At 40.1% G+C, this 26899-nt stretch overlaps 1 protein-coding gene across 3 annotated transcripts in view; it reads left to right on the top strand.

The window, feature by feature from the left end:
• The window catches only part of tbx20 (T-box transcription factor 20), a 486889-nt gene extending 465982 nt beyond the window's left edge, over nt 1–20907 (top strand). The window contains exons 1-8 of one of the 3 annotated variants that reach the window (XM_079562255.1): nt 2846–3212; nt 4507–4765; nt 5830–5994; nt 7811–7919; nt 10517–10675; nt 13665–13741; nt 19654–19766; nt 20505–20907. In XM_079562255.1, the coding sequence (XP_079418381.1) occupies nt 3080–3212; nt 4507–4765; nt 5830–5994; nt 7811–7919; nt 10517–10675; nt 13665–13741; nt 19654–19766; nt 20505–20812 (1323 nt within the window). In that variant the 5' untranslated portion in view covers nt 2846–3079 and the 3' untranslated portion in view covers nt 20813–20907. Of the gene's footprint in view, nt 1–2845; nt 3213–4506; nt 4766–5829; nt 5995–7810; nt 7920–10516; nt 10676–13664; nt 13742–19650; nt 19767–20504 lie in introns of those variants that run through there. The other 2 variants (XM_079562254.1, XM_079562256.1) reach the window with 2 other exon arrangements.
• Nucleotides 20908–26899: the final 5992 nt, after the last annotated feature.

The following is a 26899-nucleotide window of genomic DNA, read 5'->3' as shown; positions in this document are numbered from 1 at the left end:
AAAAAATCTTCCAAATATTGTTCAGTCCAAGGCTGGAAAATGTGAAGTCTTTAGGTCCGACTGACGTGGACATAGTGTCGCCACAATGACAGAAAAATGTGTTTGGAGAAAAAGGCCCTTGAAATTGCATTCTCCCATATAAGTCTATGGGGGAACATTGAATCAGCGCAATATTTAAACATGTTATTGTGAAGATTAGGTATATTTTCTGTTTCCGGGTGAAAGCTTGTATGTTCAGAGACCAATTTGGCCCAAAACCTGAAAGCTGAAAAAATTGAGTTTTGCCTGTAGTGTCTCCCCTTAAGAGGTTATGTAATGGTTGTCCAATAATGATTTGAGATTATCCAACCGCAGTACACGCTTTCCTCTTCTTTGCAAAGACGTGTATCTGTGATCAGGGGTGACTTCTTTGAATTCCCGATGGCAGTGATTGACAAAAATACCTTCGATCGACGGAAACAAGAAGAAAATCCTCTTTGGAGAAGATGAAGCAGATACCTTCGGAAAATGTTTGACAGGTGGTTAATTTGGATATCAGAGGAGGACGACTGTAAGTATTTTTGCGTCGTACATAACAGATTGTATGTTTATTCGGGTCGTCCCGTCCCATCCTCGGGTAACGGTGGGTCCCGATGCCAAACCCGTGAGAACCTCTGGCCTGTGCTGTGCATGTTGTAAATCAGTCGGGTTAAACTTGTGATCCGGTGAGTGAATGGCTTACTGTGAGTCACTACTCCCGGCTTCAGGACTGCGAGAGGCGTCTTTGGGGAAAGTCCTGGAGGCTCCAGGGTTGAAGCAGGTTCGGGAGCTCAGTGGAGTGTGTCCCAGGACGGATTAGCCCCCAGTGTGCACCGCTGTCACGTGCTCCATGATGTCAGTCCAGCACATCAAACATATATGAGATACAAAGGCCACAATATTAGTGAATTAGTAATGAATAGTGCTGTAACAGTTATTTTGATTCTTTTTAAAGCCTGGAAATCAGATTCCTAATCTCAAAAGGACTTTCTATAGGCCTAAAGGATAAATAATGAATAAATAAAAAGCATCAGATGAATGGAGGAGCATTTGAATATTCGGCAAATTGTGCAGAATAATTGTGTAAAACGGACAAAATAAATACTGAACATTTGCATATACATTTTGTCATCCATTTATGGCAAATATCGAGACAATTTGTCCAATTCATACAACACAGAAGGAGAAACACAAGTAACAAAAGGTGGATGGAACCGTTGATCTCAGCGTGTTTGGAGTTTTGTGTGTGTGAAACAAATCATAAGATGGACAAAATAATAGATGATGATAATAATGACTGTGACGGGAACAATAAAGTGATAGAGAAAATACCAAAGATAAAGTAGAAAAAACAAATGGGGACAATTACCATAACAACACACAAACATAATTATCATTAAAAAAATGAAGATAATAATAGATGAATAAGATGAACATATTTTTTGATAAACAAAGACAATTAGATTTAATGCCTCACGGAACAACTGTAATGAAAAAAAGAAAAGGACCTCAAATTGAAAATTAAATCTGGCTGCCATGAGCATCAATCAATCAATGAATCAATCTGTTATTACTCTACTTCTTATGAATAGATATGGGCTGTGTTATATATCAGAACAACACTTATATAAAATACAAATACTGTGAGCTGTGATGATGATGATTTGATAATAACAGTAATACTAAAATGCTGATATATTGGATGAATAATTAATAATGAACAATTATACACTTGTTATAAAGCTTATAAGTAGCATTTTGTGAATGTTGACTTAAAGTGACTGTAAGTCTGTAAGTTTAAATGTTTTGCAAATTTCGTAGATTGTGTAAAACTGACCTGGAGTCTGAAATTTGACGTAACATAAGTCATACTAAATAATAATATTTTTTATAAAGCCCCTCCCTTCGCTGATTTTAGGAACTAATCAGAATCCCCGGGATACCACTTTGACCAATGAGACGAGCTTTTCCTGTGAACCGGCCTGTCAGGGCCAATCAGGAGGGAGGGGGAGGGGCTTTATCACTTCCTTTTGAAAATTGTGTCATGACTCTCCTCATTTTCCAAATAAGAGTGGCTCTCTGATCTAAGAGGATTTGATTGTTTACTTTCAAATTTCACTCTATCTCTCCTCACTTTGCAAACTTACAGACTATCACTTTAATGTAATGCATTGTTGCATCTCATGTACACATTGTTTCATCACTACAAGCTAACAAGGACTAAACTAAGTTAGTGCAGCAACCACATTATTTAAATTATTTAAAATATATGAATGGGGGTGGGAGTAAATAAGTTTGTTTCTTCCCACTCCTTTTCGAGCTAAAATGTTATTTATTTTAATGTGTTGGCCAATTATAGTGTGTTGTATATAAAGGTAAAGATCTTGGACAGACATGGCACCTTGTCTCTGTATTTGTTTGTATAGTTTTGTTTATATGGCTCGAAATAAAATGCTAAATTCAAATTCAATGATTTTCAGTGATAATTAAGGCCTTCGTTTCGTCATCCTCTAACTTTAATGGGAAAAGCGTGACATCATCAAACAGGTCAAAGGTCTAAAAGGGTGTAAATGAGGGTCAGGGTCAGCCTGGCCGGAGCTCGAAACGATCACGTCTCTCACTTTGCCATTTCGCGTAAAAAGCCTGAAATCCACGGCCTTCCTCTGCGCGTTCTGACGCTTGGCTCAGTCCCACATTTCTCGCGTGTGGTGTGGGCCACCGAGGAGGGAGCGTGCGTGCGTGCGTGCCATCCCACCAGGCCTGTGATTGGACGGCCCCGCGGGTTAAAACGAGGAGGGAGAGGCTGGACTGGAGCTTCCCCCCCCCATAAGCGCAGTCCCCGCCGCGGCCTCACATCTGGCTCTAGTCCCTTTAAGTTCAGACCCGGGATATGCGTCGGTCCTTCCCCGCGCTCCTCAAAGGGACTCCCTCAGCCTCGCGTTGCGTCTCGACTCCTATTTTCCTCTTATTTTCCATTTTGCGTGTCTCCAAACCTCCGGCGGCGGGACGATCGTTTTTGGACTTGTAGGAAAAATTACTCAGGACTACCCCGACCCCCGAGATGGAGTACACCTCCTCCCCCAAGCCGCAGCTTTCGTCGCGGGCCAACGCGTTCTCCATCGCCGCGCTCATGTCCAGCGGCAGCGGCAAAGCCAAGGACAAGGAGGCGGAGGAGAGCACGATCAAGCCGCTCGGTAAGTCCCGGGAGAGCCGCAGCAGCAGCAGCATGACGCAGTGCCACGGACGGCTCGCAACACATCCCATAATTCAGAAAGCGTGTGGATCGAGCATAATCATGGGGGAAAAAATGAAAATACGTTTTGGTTGGTTTTGCGTTTCCTCCAAAAAAGGTGTTTTACGCATGACGCACGGTCGCTTTTGTTTTTGTTCCGGACTGCAATCTCTTTATTTATGCGGGCCTATTCGATTTCTAATGTTTAACTTGGCTTTAGGCCCAACTGTTTTACAATTTCATATTTTTTTTAACGAGTGTATTAAGTTTGTAATCACGACGCAGTTATAGTTTGGTTGATTTCGGCAGTGCGTAAAACGGTTTGGATCAAAACCAAGTGAACGCGTCAGTCGAGTCTCTGCGGGTTGTTTGCGCTGTCACGGCTTCCGCTTCTTGGCCTTAGTTCGTGCGTAATTTGTTTCTATCTGTGCGGATTTATGTTTGCCTGAGTAAAGAGTCAAAGGAGGAAAAGAGAAATACATTCAATTAATTTTAAACAAAACGCCGTATGGTCAGATTTTTTGAAAACATTTTTGAAGACTCTTCTATTCGGTGTTATTTTCTTAACCCCCGCCTTCACCGAGCACATTTTCTCCAGTTCGGCTTTACCCAAATCTAAAAGCTTCTTGATTTAATTCCTTGCTATGGGCCAGTGTGGCGCCTCTTTTGAAAGCTAAGACCCTCAAAACGGATATGAATTGATCTTTTCCCTTGCGTTGTTGCGTCCATTGCTTTTCTTGTTTGTTTTTTTGGCTCTATTATGATTGTTTTCGTTGTGTTTTGTTCCAAGAAGCTTTTAGATTTGGGTAAAGCCACACTGTAGAATATGCGCTCTGTTCAGGTAGCTTGGCTTTTGGGTCAGACGTGATTTTATGTGGCGTTAAAAAAGGCTCTATGTTATTGTTAATCACAGACTAATTCACAGGCGGGTTTAAAGTCGAGATAAAGTCGAGTAAAGATGTTTTATTATTATTATTATTATTATTATTATTATTATGATTATTATTATGATTATTATTATGATTATTATTATGATTATTATTATGATTATTATTATTATTATTATTATTATTATACAACAGAGCCTTTAAATAAATGTCCGTTTGTGAGTGAGTCATCGGCCGTTGTTCCGTGCGCGGGACTTAATCGCCCTGTGCGCGCGGTGTTTTCTGTAAACTATGAGCTCATGGGGAAAGTTGCCCGCCCCGTGCTCGCGCGCCCTGACCCGTGTCCGCGTGCATGTGTTGCGCACACAGAGCAGTTCGTGGAGAAGTCCTCCTGTGAGCAGCAGCAGGCGCTGGCCTCGCTGGACCTGGCCTCTCTGCAGGACGCGCACGGAGACTTCGGCGGCGGCGGCGGCGGCGCGCCCGCAGTGTGCACGGAGCCGCTCATCCCCACGAGCCCCGGCGTGCCCAGCGAGGAGATGGCCAAGATCAGCTGCAGCCTGGAGACCAAGGAGCTGTGGGACAAGTTCCACGAGCTGGGCACCGAGATGATCATCACCAAGTCCGGGAGGTGAGAGGGGATTCACCCGCAGCACGCCGCTCTGTTACACTGTATATACTCACACACAGGAGGGGGTATGCAAATACTGACAACACGGATAATACATAATAATATCAGCAAACATGTACAAGGTAAATCCAGACAGAGACACCCACATAGCCTAGTTCTTTATTTTAATGTAAACGGGGACTGTTGAAGACACGCAACTCCCCATGGGTAATAATAATAATAATAATAATAATAATAAGAAGAAGAAGAAGAAGAAGAAGAAGAAGAAGAAGAAGAAGAAGAAGAAGAAGAAGAAGAAGAAGAAGAAGAAGAAGAAGAAGAAGAAGAAGAAGAAGAAGAAGAAGAAGAAGAAGAAGAAGAAGAAGAAGAAGAAGAAGAAGAAGAATATCAACTGGCCAATGTTGTTTTTTTCCCGGAAAGCGTTGACTTCATGCGCAAATCTTACATTTAGCTTGTAGGCTACATCTGATTTTTTTTTTTATTATAATAATAATTATTGTTTATTTGGGAGGTTTGGGTTGGAGGGTCACGTTAAATAAAAAATAAAAAACTGGTAGTTTTAAATCGGCCACATAAGTCCTGGTTAAAGGTCGTGTTCAGCGCCTGTAGCCTTTTGTTTTTACGCGAAATGAAAACCATTGACTGGAGACAATTGACGTTGACAAACATTGATAAATGACGTCATGCTCCTTTTTTATGTTACTTGACTTTACTCAAAGTATTTATATTGATCTTATTCATTGAATAAAGCGCGGGATATTTACCGATCTGTTCCTGTAACGAAAGGCCTCGCGCGTCATTGTGCGTAACGAGCACGGCGGCCTCGGAAAACGACTTTATGTATTTAGACACAATCATGGCCTATTTGAAATATATCATTATACGCTACAGTTACGCGTATAATAATATATATTTAATACAATATATAATACATAATTAAATATGTGTTGTATCAGCCAAAGACCAAACGCCACATTTCCGCTGAACTCTTGATGGAAACAAAGCGGCCGGTGCGCGCGCCGCTCCAGAGCTGCCTCGGTAAATTAACGTGCCGGTTGTTGCAGGAGGATGTTCCCGACCATCCGCGTGTCCTTCTCGGGGGTGGAGCCGGACTCGCGCTACATCGTGCTGATGGACATCGTACCCGTGGACAACAAGCGCTACCGTTACGCCTACCACCGCTCCTCGTGGCTGGTGGCGGGGAAGGCCGACCCTCCGCTCCCGGCCAGGTACACGCTCTCCCACGCGCTCACGCACGCACTCACTCACCCACGCACGCACTCACTCACTGTCTGTCTGTGCACGCGCTGCACCACGGGCCCAATGGATTATTATACTTCAAACATGTAGGGGAGAGTGGGGTCGGATGAGCCACTTTTTGCTGTGGTGGTTGTTGTGTATAAAAAAAGTATAATTTAAATACAACATTGTGTTATTTCCACACATTTTGGGATGTTTTCTAGTTGTTTGCATCTTCAAAATTCGTCTGGAACATCCGGTTTTAAAGGTGGTGTTCTTCAAAAATAGGTGAAATTGACACTAAAAAAGTCTTATTTTTTACATTTTAGTGTTTCCCATTAGCAATTGTATATATATATAATTTAAAGCCACACTACATAGACTTTTACCTAATAAATAAAATTGAAATACAAGCGTTTAATTTATGACAGACATTTTCATCATTGAAAAATACCTCATACATGTAAAAACAAACATTTATGAAGCTCACCTCACCTATGATGTGACTGTAAACTTTACCGGGAGTGGGCGTGTCTCCAGCCCGTCTCCATGGAGATGTGACTAAAATCAGCAGAATGTGAGACTTAAACAGGTTCGGTCCTCATCCAAATCCATTCTTTTATGACACACTGCAGTAAGAGCACTCTCTGCATTGAGCTGGTCATCATAGTCCAAAATGTTACGCAGTGTACCTTTAATGTAATATCTCATTTTAATTTGCTCGTCTCTACTAGATCCAGAGCCACCAATAAACAAAGCAAAACGTATAGAATTTAAATGTTCTGCAATTTGTTATTCATTGTTTCTCAATTTACCCCGTTATTTCTTCTGACCGAATTGTTTTTGTGATCAGGCCAAAAATTCACTCTGCACAGCAAAAAAAGCTTTTTCTTAAAAATGGGCTTTATTTTACTTCTTTTTTTTTATGTCAGTCCAGTTCAACTCATGTAAAGATCAAATCTATAATCTCACATAAAAATACAAATATTTTATTATCGAAATATAAGGGTGGTTCAACTTACCCCACTCTCCCCTAAGGGCCTGCTCTTCTTCTTCTTCTTCTTCTTCTTCTTCTTCTTCTTCTTCTTCTTCTTCTTCTTCTTCTTCTTCTTCTTCTTCTTCTTCTTCTTCTTTTTCTTTATCTTTTTTTTCTTTTTCTTCCTCTTCTTCTTCTTTTTCTTTTTCTTTATTTTTTTTTCTTCTTCTTCTTCTTCTTCTTTATCTTTTTTTCTTTTTCTTCCTCTTCTTCTTCTTTTTCTTTTTCTTTATTTTTTCTTCTTCTTCTTCTTCTTCTTCTTCTTCTTCTTCTTCTTCTTCTTCTTCTTCTTCTTCTTCTTCTTCCACATCCTAGTGAATTTCTCCTTTGTGAGATTAATAAAGGTTTATCTTATCTTATCTTATCTAATATAAGGACTGTGAACATATGATCTTGAATTATTCCAGTGAAGAATCTTTGACCAATTTGAGCTATGTTGACCTGGCAAGTGAAAGAACGAGTTATTTAACATTAGAAAAAAAAATTTGCGCCTATTATCTGGAGTAAAATGTGATTTGTAGTGGAATTTGAAGTACAATGAGATGCTTCCTTAATGATGCTAGCTCTTCTCTTAGCCACTAGGCTCCGCTTAGTTCAAGGAAATGCTGCTCATTTTCAAAACACATCATAACCAAGGCCAGTTAAAATAATCAAATATTCAAAATAATTCTTCAAATATTCAAATTAATTCTTCTTGTACTACAGGCCTGTCTTTGTTCATTGTCGGTGATTTATTTATTTATTTTGTTGGTTTGTTTGCTGTGCTCCAGGCTGTACGTGCACCCGGACTCTCCGTTCACGGGGGAGCAGCTCCTCAAGCAGATGGTGTCGTTCGAGAAGGTCAAGCTCACCAACAACGAGCTGGACCAGCACGGACACGTAAGAGCGAGACCTGCAAAGAAATCACAACAATGACAGTGATAATGTGAAGCCTTCAGAACATCAGGCTCGCACGCTCTGCTTTCGAAACAGTGTTGATGAATAGAAGGGAAATAAAAGAGGGGGGGAAAAAGAAATGAGGGAAAAAAGGAAAAGAGGGGGGAAAAGAAAAAGATGATGGGAAAAAGGGACAAGGGGGAAAAAGAAAAGAGGGGGAAAAAAGAAAAGATGATGGGAAAAAAGAAAACAGGGAAAAAAGGAAAACGGGGAAAAAGGAAAAGATGAGGGGGAAAAGGAAAAGAGGGGGAAAAAAGAGGGGGGAAAGGAAAAGATGATGGGAAAAAAGGACAAGGGGGGAAAAAGAAAAGGGGAAAAAAGGGGGGGGAAGAAAAGAGGGAAAAAAGGAAAACAGGGGGAAAAGGAAAAGAGGGGGGAGGAAAAGAGGGGAAAAAAGGAAAAGAGGGGAAAAAAGGAAAAGATGATGGGAAAAAAGGACAAGGGGGAAAAAAGAAAAGGGGGGGAAAGAAAAGAGGGGGAAAAAGGAAAACAGGGGGAAAAGGAAAAGATGAGGGGGGAAGGAAAAGAGGGAGGAGGAAAAGGGGAAAAGGAAGAGGGGAAATAAAGAAAAAGAGGGGATATAAAGGGAAAAAAGGGATAAAAGGTAAAGAGGAGGCACAAAGGAAAAGACGGGAGAAAAGGAAAAAAGGGGGAAGAGGGGGTAAGGATAAAGGGGATAAAAAGGAAAAAAATGGGATAAAAGGAAAAGACAGATAAATACTGCTAAATATTTATTAATAACGCTAAAAAACAAGACAGGATTAGGTTATCAGAATTTAAGATAGTTCAAATTATGCAAGATACAAATACCATTTAAATACAGCATGGCATAAATAAATAGGTTTTTATTTTACAAAACACAATTAGGCTTAATGTTTTCCAGTGTTTATAGGGTTTTAGCCAAAGGTTTAGCAAAAACTAAGGGCCCGGGGACCAAATGCGGCCCACCTAGCACTTCACTCCGGCCCGTAAAGCATGATCAATCCCAATATGGTTTATATAATATCATACATACTATATAATATAATGGGTGAAAACCACTCATGGGGCTGCGGATGGAAATTAGCCTGGAGCTAAATCTGGCATATTTACAGCACGAGTTGTCTGTTCATTAATATGCACTGTCCCATTCAAATAAATTAATACATGAAATTAAATGTTTTCAAAAATGTGAACTGAAAATAGTAGAAATGCCACGGAGCAAAGGTGCAGTAGGAGTTTTCTTATTCCTTCGCTTTCCTCCATTCTCTTGTGTTTGTGGAGCAGATCTAATACTCCAGTGTCCAACTTGATTTGATGCACGTTACTTGAATCGTCTCAGTAATATGTTATATTCCTTAGTTACTGAAAAAAGTCATTTATTTTTGTAAACCCCAACACTGAATGGGACAAGTGATAAAACAAGCTGAGATAAAAGAGAAAATGCATTGAGTCGGGTCATAAACTAATAAAATAGTGAAACAGTCAAAGGCCCAACTAAATCTTCATCAGTCAAAACAACTCACTTTTAACCTCTTAACTCCCACCTCTTTTTCCTCACGTCATCAGATTTTTTTTCCATCATTTTTTTGTTAGGTATTCAACTCATTTTTGTAACTTTTTTGTCATTTTATTGTCATTTTTTGTCACATTTTTGTCATTTTTTCGTACATTTTTTTTATCACATTTTTGTCATTTTTTCGTAATTTTTTTGTCAAATTTTTAGCACATTTTTGTTATTTTTTTGTCACATTTTGTCACATTTTGGTCAATTTTTTGTCACATTTTTGTCACATTTTGTAATTTTTTTGTCACATTTTTGTAATCTTTTTGTTACATTTTTGTCATTTTTTCGTCCATTTTTTTTATCACATTATTGTCATTTTTTCGACATTTTTTTGTCACTTTTTTGTCAAATTTTTAGCACATTTTTGATATTTTTTTGTCACATTTTTGTCATTTTTTTGGCACATTTTTGTAAATTTTTTGTCATTTTGTCATCCATTTCTTGTGACATTTTTGTGACATTTTTGTCGCTTTTTCATCAATTTTTAATCACTTTTTTGTCAATGTTTTCTCACTTTTTTTGTCACATTTCCATCATTGTTTTCGTCTCAGTTTTGTTGCTTTTTTCACACCTTTTTTCCAGGAGCTTTTGGACTGGGGTAAAGCCAAACTGGAGAAAAAGGTGCTCGGTTCAGGTGGGAGTTAAGGGGTTAAACGATTCTGCTCAATATGAGGGGTTTAAACTAATCTAGATGTTGATTTATATTTTGGAGCGTACTGTAGTGTTGCTGTTAACTTCTTCTTGTGGTGTACAATGTGTAGAACCTGAAATGTCCCGCAGTCTGGCTTTAAAAAAAAAAAATCAATAGCCCTCCAGTCCAGCAGCTTTTGGATTTGGGTGAAGCTGAGCTGGAGACAGCGGAGGGTAAGACAGTGTCAGGCGTGGACGGCCCAGTGCGCTCAGACGGCGTGTTCTGCATGTTCCTTTGCATTTTGCCGCCGTCTGCCATGTGACCCATTTCACAGTAAAATGACCTCGGGCCGTGTCTCCGCAGATCATCCTGAACTCCATGCACAAGTACCAGCCGCGCGTGCACATCATCAAGAAGAAGGAGCACACGGCGTCGCTGCTCAACCTCAAGTCCGAGGAGTTCCGCACCTTTGTGTTCGTGGAGACGGTGTTCACGGCGGTCACGGCCTACCAGAACCAGCTGGTGAGCAGGGTCACACTGCAGCCAATCCGTCTGCCCCGTCTCTTTAGCTTGGAGTCTGAGAGGTCATAGGAGGGACTAGGGCGGGGCACCGTTACATTGTTTTAGACACCGATACCTGAACGATACTTTTTTCGGTACCTATCTTAAATCATTTGTCATATAGAACCATAAACCAGATTAATAATGTTCATTTATTTCTTTTCCATCCATTTCAATTCGTTTGCATTTGTGTGAAACAACCAAAACAACCTTCCTTTCACTATAAAAGGGCCGAACAAACTTTCCACACTTTTGATTTTTTCCACTTTTTAACAGATTTTTTTCTCCACATTACTTGCCAATTTTTCCACTTTTCAACCATTTTTTCCCATGTTTTTTCGCAGTTTTTTTTTCACGTTCCCATTTTTTCCATGTTTCTTTTCCCAGTTTCCCACACCCTCCTTTTTGTTCCCTTTCTTTTTCAATTTTTCCACTTTTCCCCATTTTTAACCACGTTTTCCCCAATTGACTCTGTGCCATAGATATAATATAATAAAGATGAGTGAGTCCCATTCAGCCCCATTCATTGAAAAAGGTTCCTGAGTCCTGTGTGAACCTTAATGGCCGCTCTGTTTCCTCCTATGCAGCCTGTTCCTGGGCAGAGCCTCCACAGAGTTCCAGAGCTAGAGCAATGTACTGAAAATGCTTCCAAATTTCTGGCTGATGAACAAAAAACAGCGTGGTTAAAAATATTTCACCTCCCCCAGCGTGGTCACATGGGTTATAGCGATTTTTAGAACAAGGAAAACTCTTTGGAGCCAGGCTTTTAAGCCGTTATTGGGACGTTTGAAGTCCCATTAGAATCAATGCTCCCAAGTGTCTCTTGGAGTCGCCCCTGGCCACCAGGGGGTGGTATTACAGCAATGTCAGCTCCCGCCATGAGGACCTGACAGAAGCGCGTTTCGCGCCCATTGCTCTGTGCATAACTTCAAATCAAAACAACGCTGCCCATGAAGTGACTTCCTGTTTCGATCCAGCACACCAAAATAAAAGCACCATCTTAGTCATCAGTTCAGCTGTTCATTAGTTCTACTTTCTTTCTTTCTAACTATTAAAGGGGCTGGAAGCAAGTTCGCCATTTTATACTCACTACTGCCACCTCAGGCCATATGTGTAACTGCACCTTCTATATTAAGCTCGTGCATGACGGCAATTCGGGCCGAAGTGACACCTTTTTGAGTGACCGTACAGGATTTTAGAGGCAGTTGTGGTGAACAGGTCTGAGCTCATTCTACACATTAGGACATGGCTGGAACATGTAGGGGGAGGAAAATACTTAATTTTAACATTTTTAAACTCCTTATAGTCCCTTTAACGGACAAAACACTTAAAATCTTATGTTCTTGTAATGTTGCAAGTACCTTCTGAGCTAATCAATGAGACGAGCTGTGTGCTTTTATTTTGGCGTGCTGGATCGAAGCTATGCACAGTCAATTTTTCCTTTTTTTTTGCACTTCCCCCTTTCTTCTTTTACATTTTGTTCCCCTCCATTAATTTCCCACTTTTTAATGACCGACAGCAGACAAAGCTTGAATATAAAGATTTCACATTTCTTTGGGTTCCTGCTTTCGATACTTTCATCTTTCCGATACCAGTAGTACGGACACCTTTTTTCCGATGCCAGAATGGCATGGTTTAATGTTAGCGGTGCCCAGACCGAGGCGTGATTTGGCAAAGGCGACACAACATCCATCAGCTGGAAATGTCAGTTGTTCATTTGCTCATTTCACAAATCATTCAATACTCATTCATATCAAACAATGTCCTTATTACAGCTCCTTCTCTGTCCTGAACTGATGAAGAGAGGACACTTCTTTTAGCTCATCGCACCAACTATTATATATATATATATATATATATATATATATATATATATATATATATATATATATATATATATATATATATATATATATATTTGAACTCCTTTGCTTGATAAACAATGTTCTGAGAAAGTAGTTCTGACAAATGAAGTTCTGAGTGTCCCTCTGAGATTATAATGACTTTCCCGCTGGGAGGAAATGATTTGTAAGGATTTGAGGGATAAATCACTATCATGAGGTGCATTATCGATCAGTCTTACAGTTTTTTTGTAACAGAAAGATGGGATTAGTTCTGGTTCTCCCAAATCTCAATGAAGAGCTTTTCATTTGCAAAAACAATGAATGTTCCATAATGAAGTTTCTCTTTTTGTAGAAGAGTCTTTATATCTGTTTTTGCAAATTAACTCTTAATTGCAATAGTTTCTGATACTTTCAATCAACAACTGCACACGGCAAGAATAGGAAATGCTTTTCCTTTGCTTCTGGAAGGGTTTAAAGTGGAACATAGTAAATCCAGTCTCTATCAACATGCTCTTCAGAAAGCTGACGGTTTTATTTTTCGCCAATGTCTGCTCAAATTCTGGCAACTCAATCAGCTATAACAGAAAATGGAAAATGCCCAAAAGAACATAACAGTAAGTCACTTTAAAGGAACAGGCCACAGTTCTTCCATACTTTGATATGTTCTTACCTGAGCATAGACGAGTTGATGTGTACCTGCCTGGTCTGTGTGCGTGTCCATGGAAGAGCGTGGCAGCTTCCAACTTCATCCCCGTTTGGAGCTATAGGAATACACTGGGAGAGGCTAAATGCTAGCAACATGCGTGACTGAGGGCACGCACAAAGACCAGACAGGTACGCATCAACTTGTCTAAGCTCAGGTAAGAACAGATCTCATTTTGGAAAAACGGTGGCCTGTTCCTTTAAAATCATAGCAAACTCTTTCTGAACGCTTTGTACAACCTGCTTTTAAAGCATCAACAACAGAATTTTCCTTTATGACGAGAAGGAAAAAAACATTGCACATCCACATTTTCAGCTAATATGTCTGAGGCGTAAATGCTGACGTGCAGAACCTGCTAATAATGGACTAACATATCAATGAAAACCTGTTCATGTGCTCACAGATCACCAAGCTGAAGATCGACAGTAACCCGTTTGCCAAAGGCTTCAGAGACTCATCGCGGCTCACCGACATGGAAAGGTACTGGGGGCTCCTGCACACTACTTCTACTACTACTACTACTACTTCTACTACTACCTCGATGTGATTTCCTTCATTATGGTGCATTTTAGATCATGAATGATATTTTCAGCTGCTCCTTTATGCCCTCATGATTTAGTTTTTTAAAGCCCCGGTCATATTGGGGCCCCTCAACAATTGCCCGGTGAGCCCCCCTTCATAGTTACGGCCCTGCCAATAAGTACAATGAACCATACAGCCTTGTGCATAGTGTCATATGAGCTGAGGCACTAATATGTGGCCTTGTTAAGATTCTTTTGTATTGTTATTAAGTCACAAACCTCACAGAATCACTGGAGAAGTATTATTTAAAGGGACTATTCGGAGTTTAAAAACGTTAAAATGATGTATTTTCCTCCGCCTACATGTTCCAGCAATGTCCTAATTCGGGTCCGAAGTGCCGTCATGCACGAGCCTAATATAGAGACTGCAGTTACACGTATGACCTGAGGGGGCAGTAGTGAGTGCAAAATGGCCAACTTGCATCTAGTCTCTTTAAAGATGATATTATTTTAGTCAAAGTAATATTTTGACCGAATAAAATTTGGACTAAAACTAAATTAAAAGTTGATGATGAGACTAAAACTAAAATGCCCAGATATTTTCGCCGACTAAAATATGACTAAACAAAAATGAAAAGAAGAGACTAAAATCATCCACTGACAGTCACTGCCAAAGGATCAGCTCTGAGCTTTGTTCATGTGGGAGCAGCTCCATGAAGCAGAGGACCCAGATTAAATATGATTATCATAAATATAACAAACGCAAAGTTGGCAAGATTAGTCTTAATTTCAGTCAACTAAAGCTAAACTAAAATTGAAGAGAATTATTTGACTAAATCTCGACTAAAACTAGATTAAAACATGTTGACAAAATGAACACTGGACTGCGCCCTGCGTGACATGTAGCAAGATAAATAAAACAAAAAAAAAGCTTTATTAGACAACTGGAGCGCTACAATTGGGAGAAAACGTTCGATCCTGGTCTGGTTTTGACTGAAACGTAGCGTAAAGGACGGGGTTTTGTTTATATTCAGCTGGTGTGAATGGATAGAATAAACAATAAGGACGAGCCTGGCAAGTGTATGGCTGTTTGTGTGTGGTTGTTTGTTTATGGTTGTTTGTGTACGGTTGTTTGTGTACGGTTGTTTGTTTATGGCTGTTTGTGTATGGCTGTTTGTGTATGGCTGTTTGTGTTTGGCTGTTTGTGTATGGTTGTTTGTGTATGGCTGTTTGTGTTTGGCTGTTTGTGTATGGTTGTTTGTGTATGGTTGTTTGTGTATGGTTGTTTGTGTATGGCTGTTTGTGTATGGCTGTTTGTGTATGGTTGTTTGTGTATCGTTGTTTGTGTATGGTTGTTTGTTTATTCTTGTTTGTGTATGGTTGTTTGTGTATGGTTGTTTGTTTATGGTTGTTTGTGTATGGTTGTTTGTGTATGGCTGTTTGTGTATGGTTGTTTGTGTGTGGTTGTTTGTGTATGGTTGTTTGTGTATGGTTGTTTGTGTATGGCTGTTTGTGTGTGGTTGTTTGTGTATGGCTGTTTGTGTATGGTTGTTTGTGTGTGGTTGTTTGTGTATGGCTGTTTGTGTATGGTTGTTTGTGTATGGCTGTTTGTGTATGGCTGTTTGTGTATGGTTGTTTGTGTATGGCTGTTTGTGTATGGCTGTTTGTGTATGGTTGTTTGTGTGTGGTTGTTTGTGTATGGCTGTTTGTGTATGGTTGTTTGTTTATGGTTGTTTGTGTATGGTTGTTTGTGTATGGCTGTTTGTGTATGGTTGTTTGTGTGTGGTTGTTTGTGTATGGCTGTTTGTGTATGGTTGTTTGTGTATGGCTGTTTGTGTATGGCTGTTTGTGTATGGTTGTTTGTGTATGGCTGTTTGTGTATGGCTGTTTGTGTATGGTTGTTTGTGTGTGGTTGTTTGTGTATGGCTGTTTGTGTATGGTTGTTTGTGTGTGGTTGTTTGTGTATGGCTGTTTGTGTATGGTTGTTTGTGTATGGCTGTTTGTGTATGGCTGTTTGTGTATGGCTGTTTGTGTATGGCTGTTTGTGTATGGCTGTTTGTGTATGGCTGTTTGTGTATGGTTGTTTGTGTATCGTTGTTTGTGTATGGCTGTTTGTGTATGGTTGTTTGTGTATGGTTGTTTGTGTATGGTTGTTTGTGTATGGTTGTTTGTGTATGGCTGTTTGTGTATGGTTGTTTGTGTACGGCTGTTTGTGTATGGTTGTTTGTGTATGGCTGTTTGTGTATGGTTGTATGTGTATGGTTGTTTGTGTATGGCTGTTTGTGTATGGTTGTTTGTGTATGGCTGTTTGTGTATGGTTGTTTGTGTATGGCTGTTTGTGTACGGTTGTTTGTGTACGGCTGTTTGTGTATGGTTGTTTGTGTATGGCTGTTTGTGTATGGTTGTTTGTGTATGGTTGTTTGTGTATGGTTGTTTGTATATGGTTGTTTGTGTATGGTTGTGTGTGTATGGTTGTTTGTGTATGGCTGTTTGTGTATGGCTGTTTGTTTATGGTTGTTTGTGTATGGTTGTTTGTGTATGGTTGTTTGTGTATGGTTGTTTGTGTATGGTTGTTTGTTTATGGTTGTTTGTGTATGGTTGTTTGTGTATGGTTGTTTGTTTATGGTTGTTTGTGTATGGTTGTTTGTGTATGGCTGTTTGTGTATGGCTGTTTGTGTATGGTTGTTTGTGTATGGTTGTTTGTGTATGGTTGTTTGTGTATGGTTGTTTGTGTATGGCTGTTTGTGTATGGCTGTTTGTGTATGGTTGTTTGTGTATGGCTGTTTGTGTATGGTTGTTTGTGTATGGCTGTTTGTGTATGGTTGTTTGTGTATGGTTGTTTGTATATGGTTGTTTGTGTATGGCTGTTTGTGTTTGGCTGTTTGTGTATGGTTGTTTGTGTATGGTTGTTTGTGTTTGTTTGGCTGTTTGTGTGTGGTTGTTTGTGTATGGTTGTTTGTGTATGGCTGTTTGTGTATGGTTGTTTGTGTATGGCCGTTTGTGTATGGCCGTTTGTGTATGGCCGTTTGTGTATGGTTGTTTGTGTATGGCTGTTTGTGTATGGTTGTTTGTGTATGGCTGTTTGTGTATGGCTGTTTGTGTATGGTTGTTTGTGTATGGTTGTTTGTGTATGGCTGTTTGTGTGTGGTTGTTTGTGTGTGGTTGTTTGTGTATGGTTGTTTGTTTATGGTTGTTTGTGTATGGTTGTTTGTGTATGGTTGTTTGTGTGTGGTTGTTTGTGTATGGTTGTTTGTGTATGGTTGTTTGTGTGTGGTTGTTTGTGTGTGGTTGTTTGTGTATGGTTGTTTGTGTGTGGTTGTTTGTGTATGGTTGTTTGTTTATGGCTGTTTGTGTATGGCTGTTTGTGTATGGTTGTTTGTGTATGGCTGTTTGTGTATGGCTGTTTGTGTATGGTTGTTTGTGTATGGTTGTTTGTATATGGTTGTTTGTGTACGGTTGTTTGTTTATGGTTGTTTGTGTATGGCTGTTTGTGTATGGTTGTTTGTGTATGGTTGTTTGTGTGTGATTGTTTGTGTATGGTTGTGGATACACAAACGAGCGGCTTCCCGTCAATTCTCGATCCCCGCCCCCAATCTCCTCCTCCAATCAGCTGACAGCCACCTCCGCCACCAAACCATCCGCGCTCCCGCCGATTAAGCCCCGCCCCTCCCACTCTCCATCTCCACCACTGCTCCTCCCGTCTGCCGGGCCTCTCCCTTTTTCTTTCCTTTTTTTCTTTTCTTTTCTGTTCGGGGGGCCTGTGAATTATCCCTGATCAATCGATCTCCGGGGAGCTGCAGAAATCTCGTTAGTCTGGAGTCTACCACCGCACTAAAACAAACTCTAATTCAATTGGCCGCTTTGACTGATTGAAAGCAGCGTGACCCCCCCCCCCCCCCGTCCCCCAAACCCTTCCTCCCTTTCTCCGTATCTCCCTCTTTCTGCCCGTGCGGGAGCTTAAAGGCGATGGCTGATAAAAACACACACATTTGTACCGCTCCGCTGACAGATATTGCACTTTGCTAACCTAATTGAAGCTTGGTCGGGTTGGGGAGGGGGGGAGGGTGAGGCGGGAGGGAGGGGGGGAGGGGTGAATTGGGAGGGGTAATGTGGGCGCGCGGCACACACTCGCTCCAGAAGAGACAACAATTTGTGTCAGTGCGTTTGCGACGAGCTGTCCGACAAGACTCGAATGAGCTAATGCACTTTGTGGGATGCAAGGACATGAAGACGAGCGACACAAAGGAGAAATTATACAGAGCAGCCACGGGCGGATCCATAACTACATATACTCATGTACTAAATACTCAAAGTGCCAGAATAACAGTGTGTATTGAGTTGACTGCTTTTCTGCTGATTTTTCGAATAATAGGACTGAGGGACAAAATATCATTGTGGCAATATATCGCAATATTGTGATACGTGTATCGTATCGGAAATCATGTATCGCAATGCTTTCGATACTCAACTCAGAAATAGAGAAATATACATGTTCCAGCAGGGTCCTAATGTGTAGAAGGAGCCCAGACACTGTCACTCAAAAAGCTGTTATTTCGGGTCCGAAGCGCCGTCATGCACGAGCCTAATATGGAACCTGCAGTTATGCGTAAGACCTGAGGTGGCAGTAGTGAGTATAAAAATGACCAACTTGCATCTCGTCTCTTTAAACATAGGGCTGGGTGCCGTTACATTTTTTCGATACCAGTACTTTAACGATACTTGGTTTTCGATACCTGTCTTATATCTGCAATTTTACAGTATCGGGTTCATCTCCGGTGTCAGGAAATGTGTGGAAAATGGGGGATAATTTGGGGAAAATTGGGAGAAATTGTGGCAAAAATAAGGAAAATTTGTAAAAAAAAAAAATAAATAATAAAAAGTTGTTTACAAATAGGAAAAATGTATGTAAAAAAAAATAAGAATAAGGAAAAAATATGAGAAAATTGTAAATAATATTAATGATAAAAATGAAAAAAAGACCGAAATAAAGAAATTGGGAAAATGGCGCTTAAACATTGGGCAAAAAACAAGAAAAAATGTGACAAAATAGGGACAGAATAAAAAAAAATGGGGAAAAAAATTATTATATAATTATAATTCATTATTTGAGCCGAAACAACCAAGTCACACCTTTAATGCTGTCCCTGGACCAAACAGGCTTCAAAACTTGAATCTAAAGAGAGAAGTGTTTTTTCACTACCTGCTTTCGATACTTTGATTTTTTTAATGCTGGTAGTAGCTACCTAAACCTTTTTCTGATACCAGACTGGTATTGTTTAACGGTACCCAGCCCTACTTACAGATAGTTTTGTTGAGATCAGAGTTGGTGCTGCCGGTTGGTTGGTTAAAATTCCTCTTCCATTTGTACTTTTCAAATGTCAAAATATGGATTTATTTGTCAGAGATCGGCTGGATTCTCCATAGGGTTCTCAGGGCCCACCAGGCAACAAAACGTCTAGTACATTATACGTACAATGTTAGCAGTGACAAAATACTAAAAGGTTCTATATAGTGAGTGAGATATGAGGTAAAGTTATGAAAGTGGGAGTAATAATAACAATACTAACATGTAATAGTCTTTAAAGTAGGGAAATGAATAAATACGTTCATGCATAAAGTCAGTCAATACACATAACCATGCTGTTTTTCATTATGGGAAATTACTGTTTAAAGAATGATTAAATTGTGTATATTATATATTCAAAGTGGAACCACAACAAAACCAAGGAGGTCATTATCAGGTTGCCATGCTTCCTCCACCGGGCTGAACTCTCCCCTTCCCTCTCTCTGCTGCCCCCTGCTGTGCACAGTGACAGTGTTGTAGATGTGTAGAGATTCACGTGTGGCCTGTGTGTCTGACTCTTGCTGCAGGGAAAGTGTGGAGAACCTGATCCACAAGCACTCGTACGCGCGCTCGCCCATCCGGACCTACAGCGGCGACGAGGACGGGCTCCCGGAGGACGGCCACGGCACGCACTCCAGAGGTCAGCCGTGCACACACACATGCACACACGCACGCATGTTTGTAATTCTATCTTAGTGAGGACACTCATAGGCATAATGTATTACTCAGACCCTAGCCTTAATCCTAACCCTAAACCAAACCTAACCCTAAAACCACATCTTGACCCTCAAACAGACCCTCAAACTGGTCCTTGTGTTGTGTGGTGTGCGATATTTGCATCATTGAACGTTCTATTTTCTTTTGTAAAAGTATGACTTTTGTCCACTCTCAGAGGCCACTTTGACACGTTAAAGTAAGAAGTAAAAATAATAACAAAAAACTGTACATTCAGTATTGATCTCTAACAAGGCTTTGACGTCACACAAATGTAGTCTACGGGTTGACGACAGTCCCAAACATCTGGGTTATTTGTCATTTGCAATGATTGATGGCGGCTATAGGAAATGTATACTGAAGAGGCTCCCGAGTTATGAAAAGTTTCTCAGAGTAGCCACTTTTGAGTTCTGCTTGTTTTACACTTTCACAAATTGGATGAGCAACACAAAAGCGATCACAACCCTTAAGGCTTAAAACAGGACATTTTAAATGGCACATAAGATGCAACATGTTTTGTTTTAAGGCTCCAAATCTTCAGTGTAAATGAGAGATTGCTGCATAAATGGTGGTTTTCAATTCAAACAAGTTCTGGACATGATCTGGAATCGTCGCCTGTCTTCGTAACCCTTTGCTTACTCACTTGTCTCCCTGTCCCGCCCAGGCTCCGCCTTCACCGCCTCGGACAACCTGTCGCTGAGCTCCTGGGTCACCACCACCTCGGGCTTCTCCGGCTTCCAGCACCCGCAGTCCCTGTCGGCCGGCCCGTCCCTGCCGCACCCCATCCAGGGCTCGCTGCCCGCCTACGGCCGCCTGGCCATGCCCCCGCTGACGCCCACCGCCCTGGCCTCGGGCGGACCCACCTTCCCGTCCTTCCACATGCCCCGCTACCACCACTACTTCCAGCAGGGGCCGTACGCCGCCATCCAGGGACTGCGCCACTCCTCCACCGTCATGACGCCCTTCGTATGACTCCCCAAACACGGGTGACGGGGAGGAGCGCTGAAGGGAAGCCCTCTCTTAGCTCCTTTGTTATTGTGTTGGAGTCTGATACTGAAATGGGTCATTTTTTTGACTCATTTACCGCAGAACTAAAACTTTGTGAATGCTCAAAAACAATACTACTCAGATGATCACATTTTATGATATTTTAAAGCCACAAACACTACAAAAGCAACTAATGTTTACTAAAGATTTATAACTATTCACTTAAAGATGATTTAATCCGGCCCCTGACTTGTAAAACACAGATTCCTGAGTATGTCAAAAAAGTCTCTAGCCCGTTCCTGTGCAGAGTTATGATTCTTTAAGGAAAACAACATTGTGCTCATTCCAGCCACTAGGGGGCAACTTGAATTTAAAATAGGGAAATAATTCCCCCCCTGTCCAGCAGAGGGCACTGACATAATAATAATAATAAGATATAAACAACACATTATATTCTCAATAGTAATTCACTATTTACATTATATGTCGCCCGCGACCCACCGAGGAAGCTGGATTTCGGCCCTCAACCCAAATGAGTTTGACACTCCTGACTTAAAGGGACTAGATGCAAGTTGGTCATTTTTATACTCACTACTGCCACCTCAGGTCTTGCGTGTAACTGCAGCTTCTATATTAAGCTCTTTCATGACGACACTTCGGACACGAAGTAACAACTTTTTGAGTGACAGTGCAGGATTTTAGAGGCAGGTCTGAGCTCATTCTACACATGAGAACATGGCTGGAACATGTAGGGGGAGGAAAATACTTAGTTTTAACATTTAAACTAACTCTGTATAGTCCCTTTAACTTTAACATTTTTAAACTCCATATAGTCCATCTAATAAAAGAATTAGTTTAAAATGGGTTTTTTAAGGTGAAAGTTGGTGCAAATATTGGTGCAGCTAACAGGAAACTCACCAAAAATGGTGCATTTTGAACCTTTTATTTTCAACATTTTGGTAGGTTTGGCTTTAAAAACTTCGAGGAATGCTTTTAATTTCAAAGGCGGTTAGATTTAGTGCTAGTTTGAATCAAACGTGATGCTTTTTAGTGATTTTTAAAGCCTAAATTGCATCTTTATAAATTGTTTTAAGAAGATGCAAGTAATTGTGATAACGCAGATTTAGAACGAGACCAGCAATAGTCAAGAAAATATATTTTTAAAAAGTCTTGCATACTTTTTTCACTTATCTTTACACTTATCTTAAAAGATAAAAGAAATCACTGCACTCAGAACCAGATAAAAATAAAATCTTAATTTTCTCAAATCGAGGACAAATGTCAACTTGTGCTGAAACGTTTGAGAACCTACAAGGCCACAGTCAAACTCATTTGCATGAGATTTGCATATTTTACATCTGCGTTTATGTAGTATACTTGCAATTTAGCATGTGGCTTAGTAAATCAGGCCCTTAATCATAAATTACTCTGCACTTACGAACTTGGTGATCGTTAGAGTGGCTGGATTTCCAAAAAACAAATTAAAAAGTGAACAGAAACAAAGCATATTTACATAAGTAGCATTTTTGAGAGTCATGTCTGTGTTTCTGTTGAGAAGCTTTTACTTTGACTCTTACTTTGACACTTTCTACGCTACTTTTCTATTGAAAAAACTCCCAAAGTACAAGGTCAATGTCCCATTTCAAGCCTTTTCATGTAGCCTCCAGAACAGTAGGTGGCGCTGTACAATTGTACCGTCGACGCCAATGACTTACAGCAAACACAAAAATCTGTCCCGGATCGTCTAATCGTCTCAAATTTCTCCTCTCGAAATATGAATCCGTATCATTTCAGTGTCCGACTCCTTGGTAGCAAAACAAATGGAATTGAAAGAGGTCTGAAAACTTACCGAACCCCGCTGCAGCAGGAACTCTTTCTACTGCGTCGGCCATTTTGGGACCGCTGAGAGAAGGTCCCAGAGGCATGAAGGAAATCCAGAGGACTACGGACATATACAACAGAAAAAGAAAAAAAAAAGAAAAGCTTTTGAAGGAGCCAACATTTGGTTGTAGCGTCGTCCGGAGGATAAACGTGGCAGCTTGTGAGACTGAGAAGAGAAAACTTTCAACACACGATGGCAGTTTATGAGCTGTGAATCGCTTTTTTGGGTGGGGGGTGGGGGGGGAATTTGTAGCTATTACGTCTGACTGTTCACAATGCTACGGTGAATCTCGTATGTACAGGAATCAAGAAAACTTGTAAATTTACAACAACAAAAAAGCAAAAAACCTTACGACGCATGCGGACTGCAGTAGACCAATGCACTGGATTAAACCTTATACTCGATATTACGGAATGTTCAGCAAGGTTTTCATTTGTCACACCGGTTTAAGCTCGTTTTTCACATACCTCAAGCAAAGATGGACATCGCAAAATAATCGGACCATTTAAGCGCGTATGACAAGATAAAGTACTCGTTTCAACGCAATAGGCTCTGGATGGTTTTGGCTAACTTCCTGTCGGCCTGTGTAAGGTAAAGACTACTTCCTGTCAGCAGTTTTAAAGTACGCTAAAGATAAAATAAGTTCAATAAACGACAAACCGAGTGGGTTTTATAAATAATTGTTTAGACGGTGGCCCTATTTTACCCAAAGATCTTTAATAACACTCATAGCCATACGTTTGTTGACGTCACAGCTCTACTTCCGGGTCCCGAGATGTGCGAGAAACTACAAAAAGCTCTTTAATACCGCAATCAAAATCTCTGAAACTCAACAGAGAGTTACTGAACATACTTATTTATCAGGCCCATTAGCCAAATATGCTGTACCTACTGCAATAAAAGTAATATTTACTGGTACTTCCGGGTTAGCGGAGAAAAATGCTAACGGCGCAGCAGCTATACGCTAAACCCCGGAAGTACCGACTTTAGTAAATAATACTGTTTAAGCAGTATGTGCAGCATTTTTGGCTAATGAGTCTGAGAAATAAATAAATAGGTTCAGTAACTCTCTGTTGAGTTTCAGAAATATTAGTTGTGTTTTTTAAGAGTTTTTAATCTCGCATATTTGCCAGTTTGCTAGGGCCCGGAAGCGGAAGTCGTGACGTCACACGTAACAAACAAGCAATACGTTGGAACAAAAGGCAGTTCTGGCGGCCATCTTGCGACTGGCCCTTCTAACCCAGAGCAATATAATCAAATGGAAACAACACTTATTTCCTTGATACTGTTTTGATCTAATTTGAGTTATTTCATGACTCTTTGTTTTTGTGATTGACCTCATGTCAGATCTGGCACGAAAATAATATTTTTGCAGTTTTTCAAATCAGTTTTATCGGAGGCACAGACATTAACTCCATTTAGCCTATTCATAGATTTTCCTCGGTCAGACACTTCAAATCATTCACTTCTATTTATACTTTAAAACGCTTTTGAGTACTTTGCTGTACTTTTTAACACCACCTGACCAACATTTATTGAACATGGGACAGTGATACAGTGAAGGCTAACCACTGAACCCATCTATGAAAATGTTGCTCCTGGTTTTGCATTGGTGGCAATAAGGGTTAGCCTCGCTAGCCAGTCACAAGATGGCCGCCATGATTGCCACGTCAACGAGCGTTCAATCATTCATTAGAGTTTTTTTTTTTTTTTAAATAGCTTTGATTTTACCATTTGTTAGTGTGGTAAAACGTTAGCCTAATTTAACGTTAGGCTAATGTTAAATTAACGCTAGCCTTTAGCTTCAAGGCTAAAACCGCCACAGTTACAAACACAGAAGTCTCCTCTTTACTTTACATCCTGAGTGAAGTTTGTAACATGTGGTAAGTGATTATCAAAGAACTGCTTGTTTTCAGCCTCGTACTGTTTGATTGTAATATTTTAGCAAAACACAGCTAACTCCCCATAGGAATAAAACACAGACAGGAAGTAGTCGTTACAGAAGGAAGTTAGCATCATGTTGCAATGCTACATTCCTCTTATATTTGCGATTTGACCTGTTTGTCTGATTTGAAAGATTCTGCGATGTTTATGATTTCACTTCCTTATTGATGATGGACACAGGAAGTGGCATAAGGAGAAGTGAACATCCCATAGCCGTCGCCGGGCAACCATACTGTACATAAGGGCCATGAGCGAGTCCCAATACTTCCCTTGGAATATAGAGGCAATTTTAACTCCAAAATCACTGCTGTAAAACCATAGTCAGAACTCACCATAGGCATCATCCCATTGAACTGAGGAAGCAACAAGTCTATATATTTATTATTTCTAATGATTTCTAAAGAGTTGTAGTTCTTCCCCTAATTGAGGTATAACATCTGATGTAGAAAAACATCAAATACTCTCCTATTTTCCAAACAGTGCAGTGCATTTTCTACGGCTATACGACTTGGAAGGATTGTCCAACAAATAATTCATTTACATCAGAATAATAGAACAATGTATCTGCCCAGCTGATGATCATAAAGTTCAGTTTAGGTCGTTTTAGTGAAGGTTACAGCTTTAAGGCCGTGCCAGTGTATTCTCATTTACATCTTTTCTCAATCATTTCATCATTTTACAGGTTATTTTAGGCGGCAGACGGACATAATTCTTATTTATTTTATTTGGTTGTTCATCATAAGACATTGACGACGCTGTGTATACAATATTATACAACTTTATTTCAGAATAAGACATTTCAGCGCCGCATAAAATTGTCTGTTATATTTCGGTAGGAAACAATGGAAGCTTTATTATTGTCTTTTCCTTTTTTTCAAATCGGAAAAGGCTATTCAGATCGGACAGGCAAAAATACATAGGCCTGTTTAGAGGAATTAGCAGTTGTTAAAAAAATAAATGAATCCATACTGTACAAAATGTAAAAAAACTACAAGTGGATTTTCTCATGTGGGTTCATTTTGTTGTAGCTGAAATGTTTTGTTCTCCTCTCTTCCCGTTTTCTTTTGTTTGTTTTTTCAAGTGCAATATATTTATTTTTGCTTTGGGGGAATTGTGTAATGTACTTTGCCACAGTTGGAAAAAAAAAAAATATTTGTAAACTTGACAAATATATATCACCAAACACCATGGCTCGTTTATTGATGACAGACAGATGCACTTTTTTTTTTTTTTTTACAGTTTGTGATGCGATAAGGAGAGTTTAGGAGCTGATGTGGGGAAAGGAAGACTCTCTAGGTCCTTCAGGAACACTGACAAAAAACTTCATACGAAGATCAATCTTACTGGCATTTTTTCAAACTTTTCACTTTTTTCCAAAAGAAGTTCCAGGATGCACTTTTAAATTTTGAAAAGGTACAAACACACATGCACAACTTTGTGGTAATTGATTATTATCCCCATCATCTCAAAACACATATCAAATTGAATAACTTTGTGACATATTCTTTCATATGAGGCGGAACCAAAGAAATTGGTTTTGGGTCCTGAATTATGTGGGAACAACTGTATGTGGCTGTGGTCAACCCTTAAAGGGGTTAGATGCAAGTTGGCCATTTTATGCTCACCTCTGCCACCTCAGGTCATACGTGTAACTGCGGTTTCTATATTTAGCTCGTGCATGACGTCAATTCGGACCTGAAGTAACACATTTTTGAGTGACAGTGCAGGATTTTAGAGGCAGTTGTATTTTTAATTTTGGAATTTATTTATTATAGGGACAGTGCATATTCATACACATTATACATGCAAATATGCCAGAATTAGCCTAAGGGCTATTTTTCATCTGTAGTCCCAGGACAGTTGTTATGTGTCCTCCTGAAGGGAATATAAGTACAATTATACACATAACACAATTTAGTAAAATGCAATATTTAAAAAGAAAACAGCACTCTTGATATCACAAACCAAACATGACAGACATTACAACAAGACTGTTACCAGCTCAACAAATACAGAGACAACAGACAAGGACAAGAGGTCAGCAGGGGGCAGCGAGAGGTGATCCTGTCAGTGCTGACAGCTCTGATTCTCAATAAGACATTTTTTAAGCTGTATTTTAAATGAGTTATGTATTGATATTTAGGCCCGAGCGCCGTCAGCGCTGGCGAAGGGCCTCTTGAAATTGTGTAGAGCACTCCCCCAAAGTGAAGCGCTCGCCTCCTCTCAAACATGCACGAAGTCCCATC

Source organism: Gobius niger, assembly GCF_951799975.1.
Source record: "Gobius niger genome assembly, chromosome: 8".
Classification (NCBI taxonomy): domain Eukaryota; kingdom Metazoa; phylum Chordata; class Actinopteri; order Gobiiformes; family Gobiidae; genus Gobius; species Gobius niger.
This window is presented reverse-complemented; position numbering and strand designations above follow the sequence as displayed.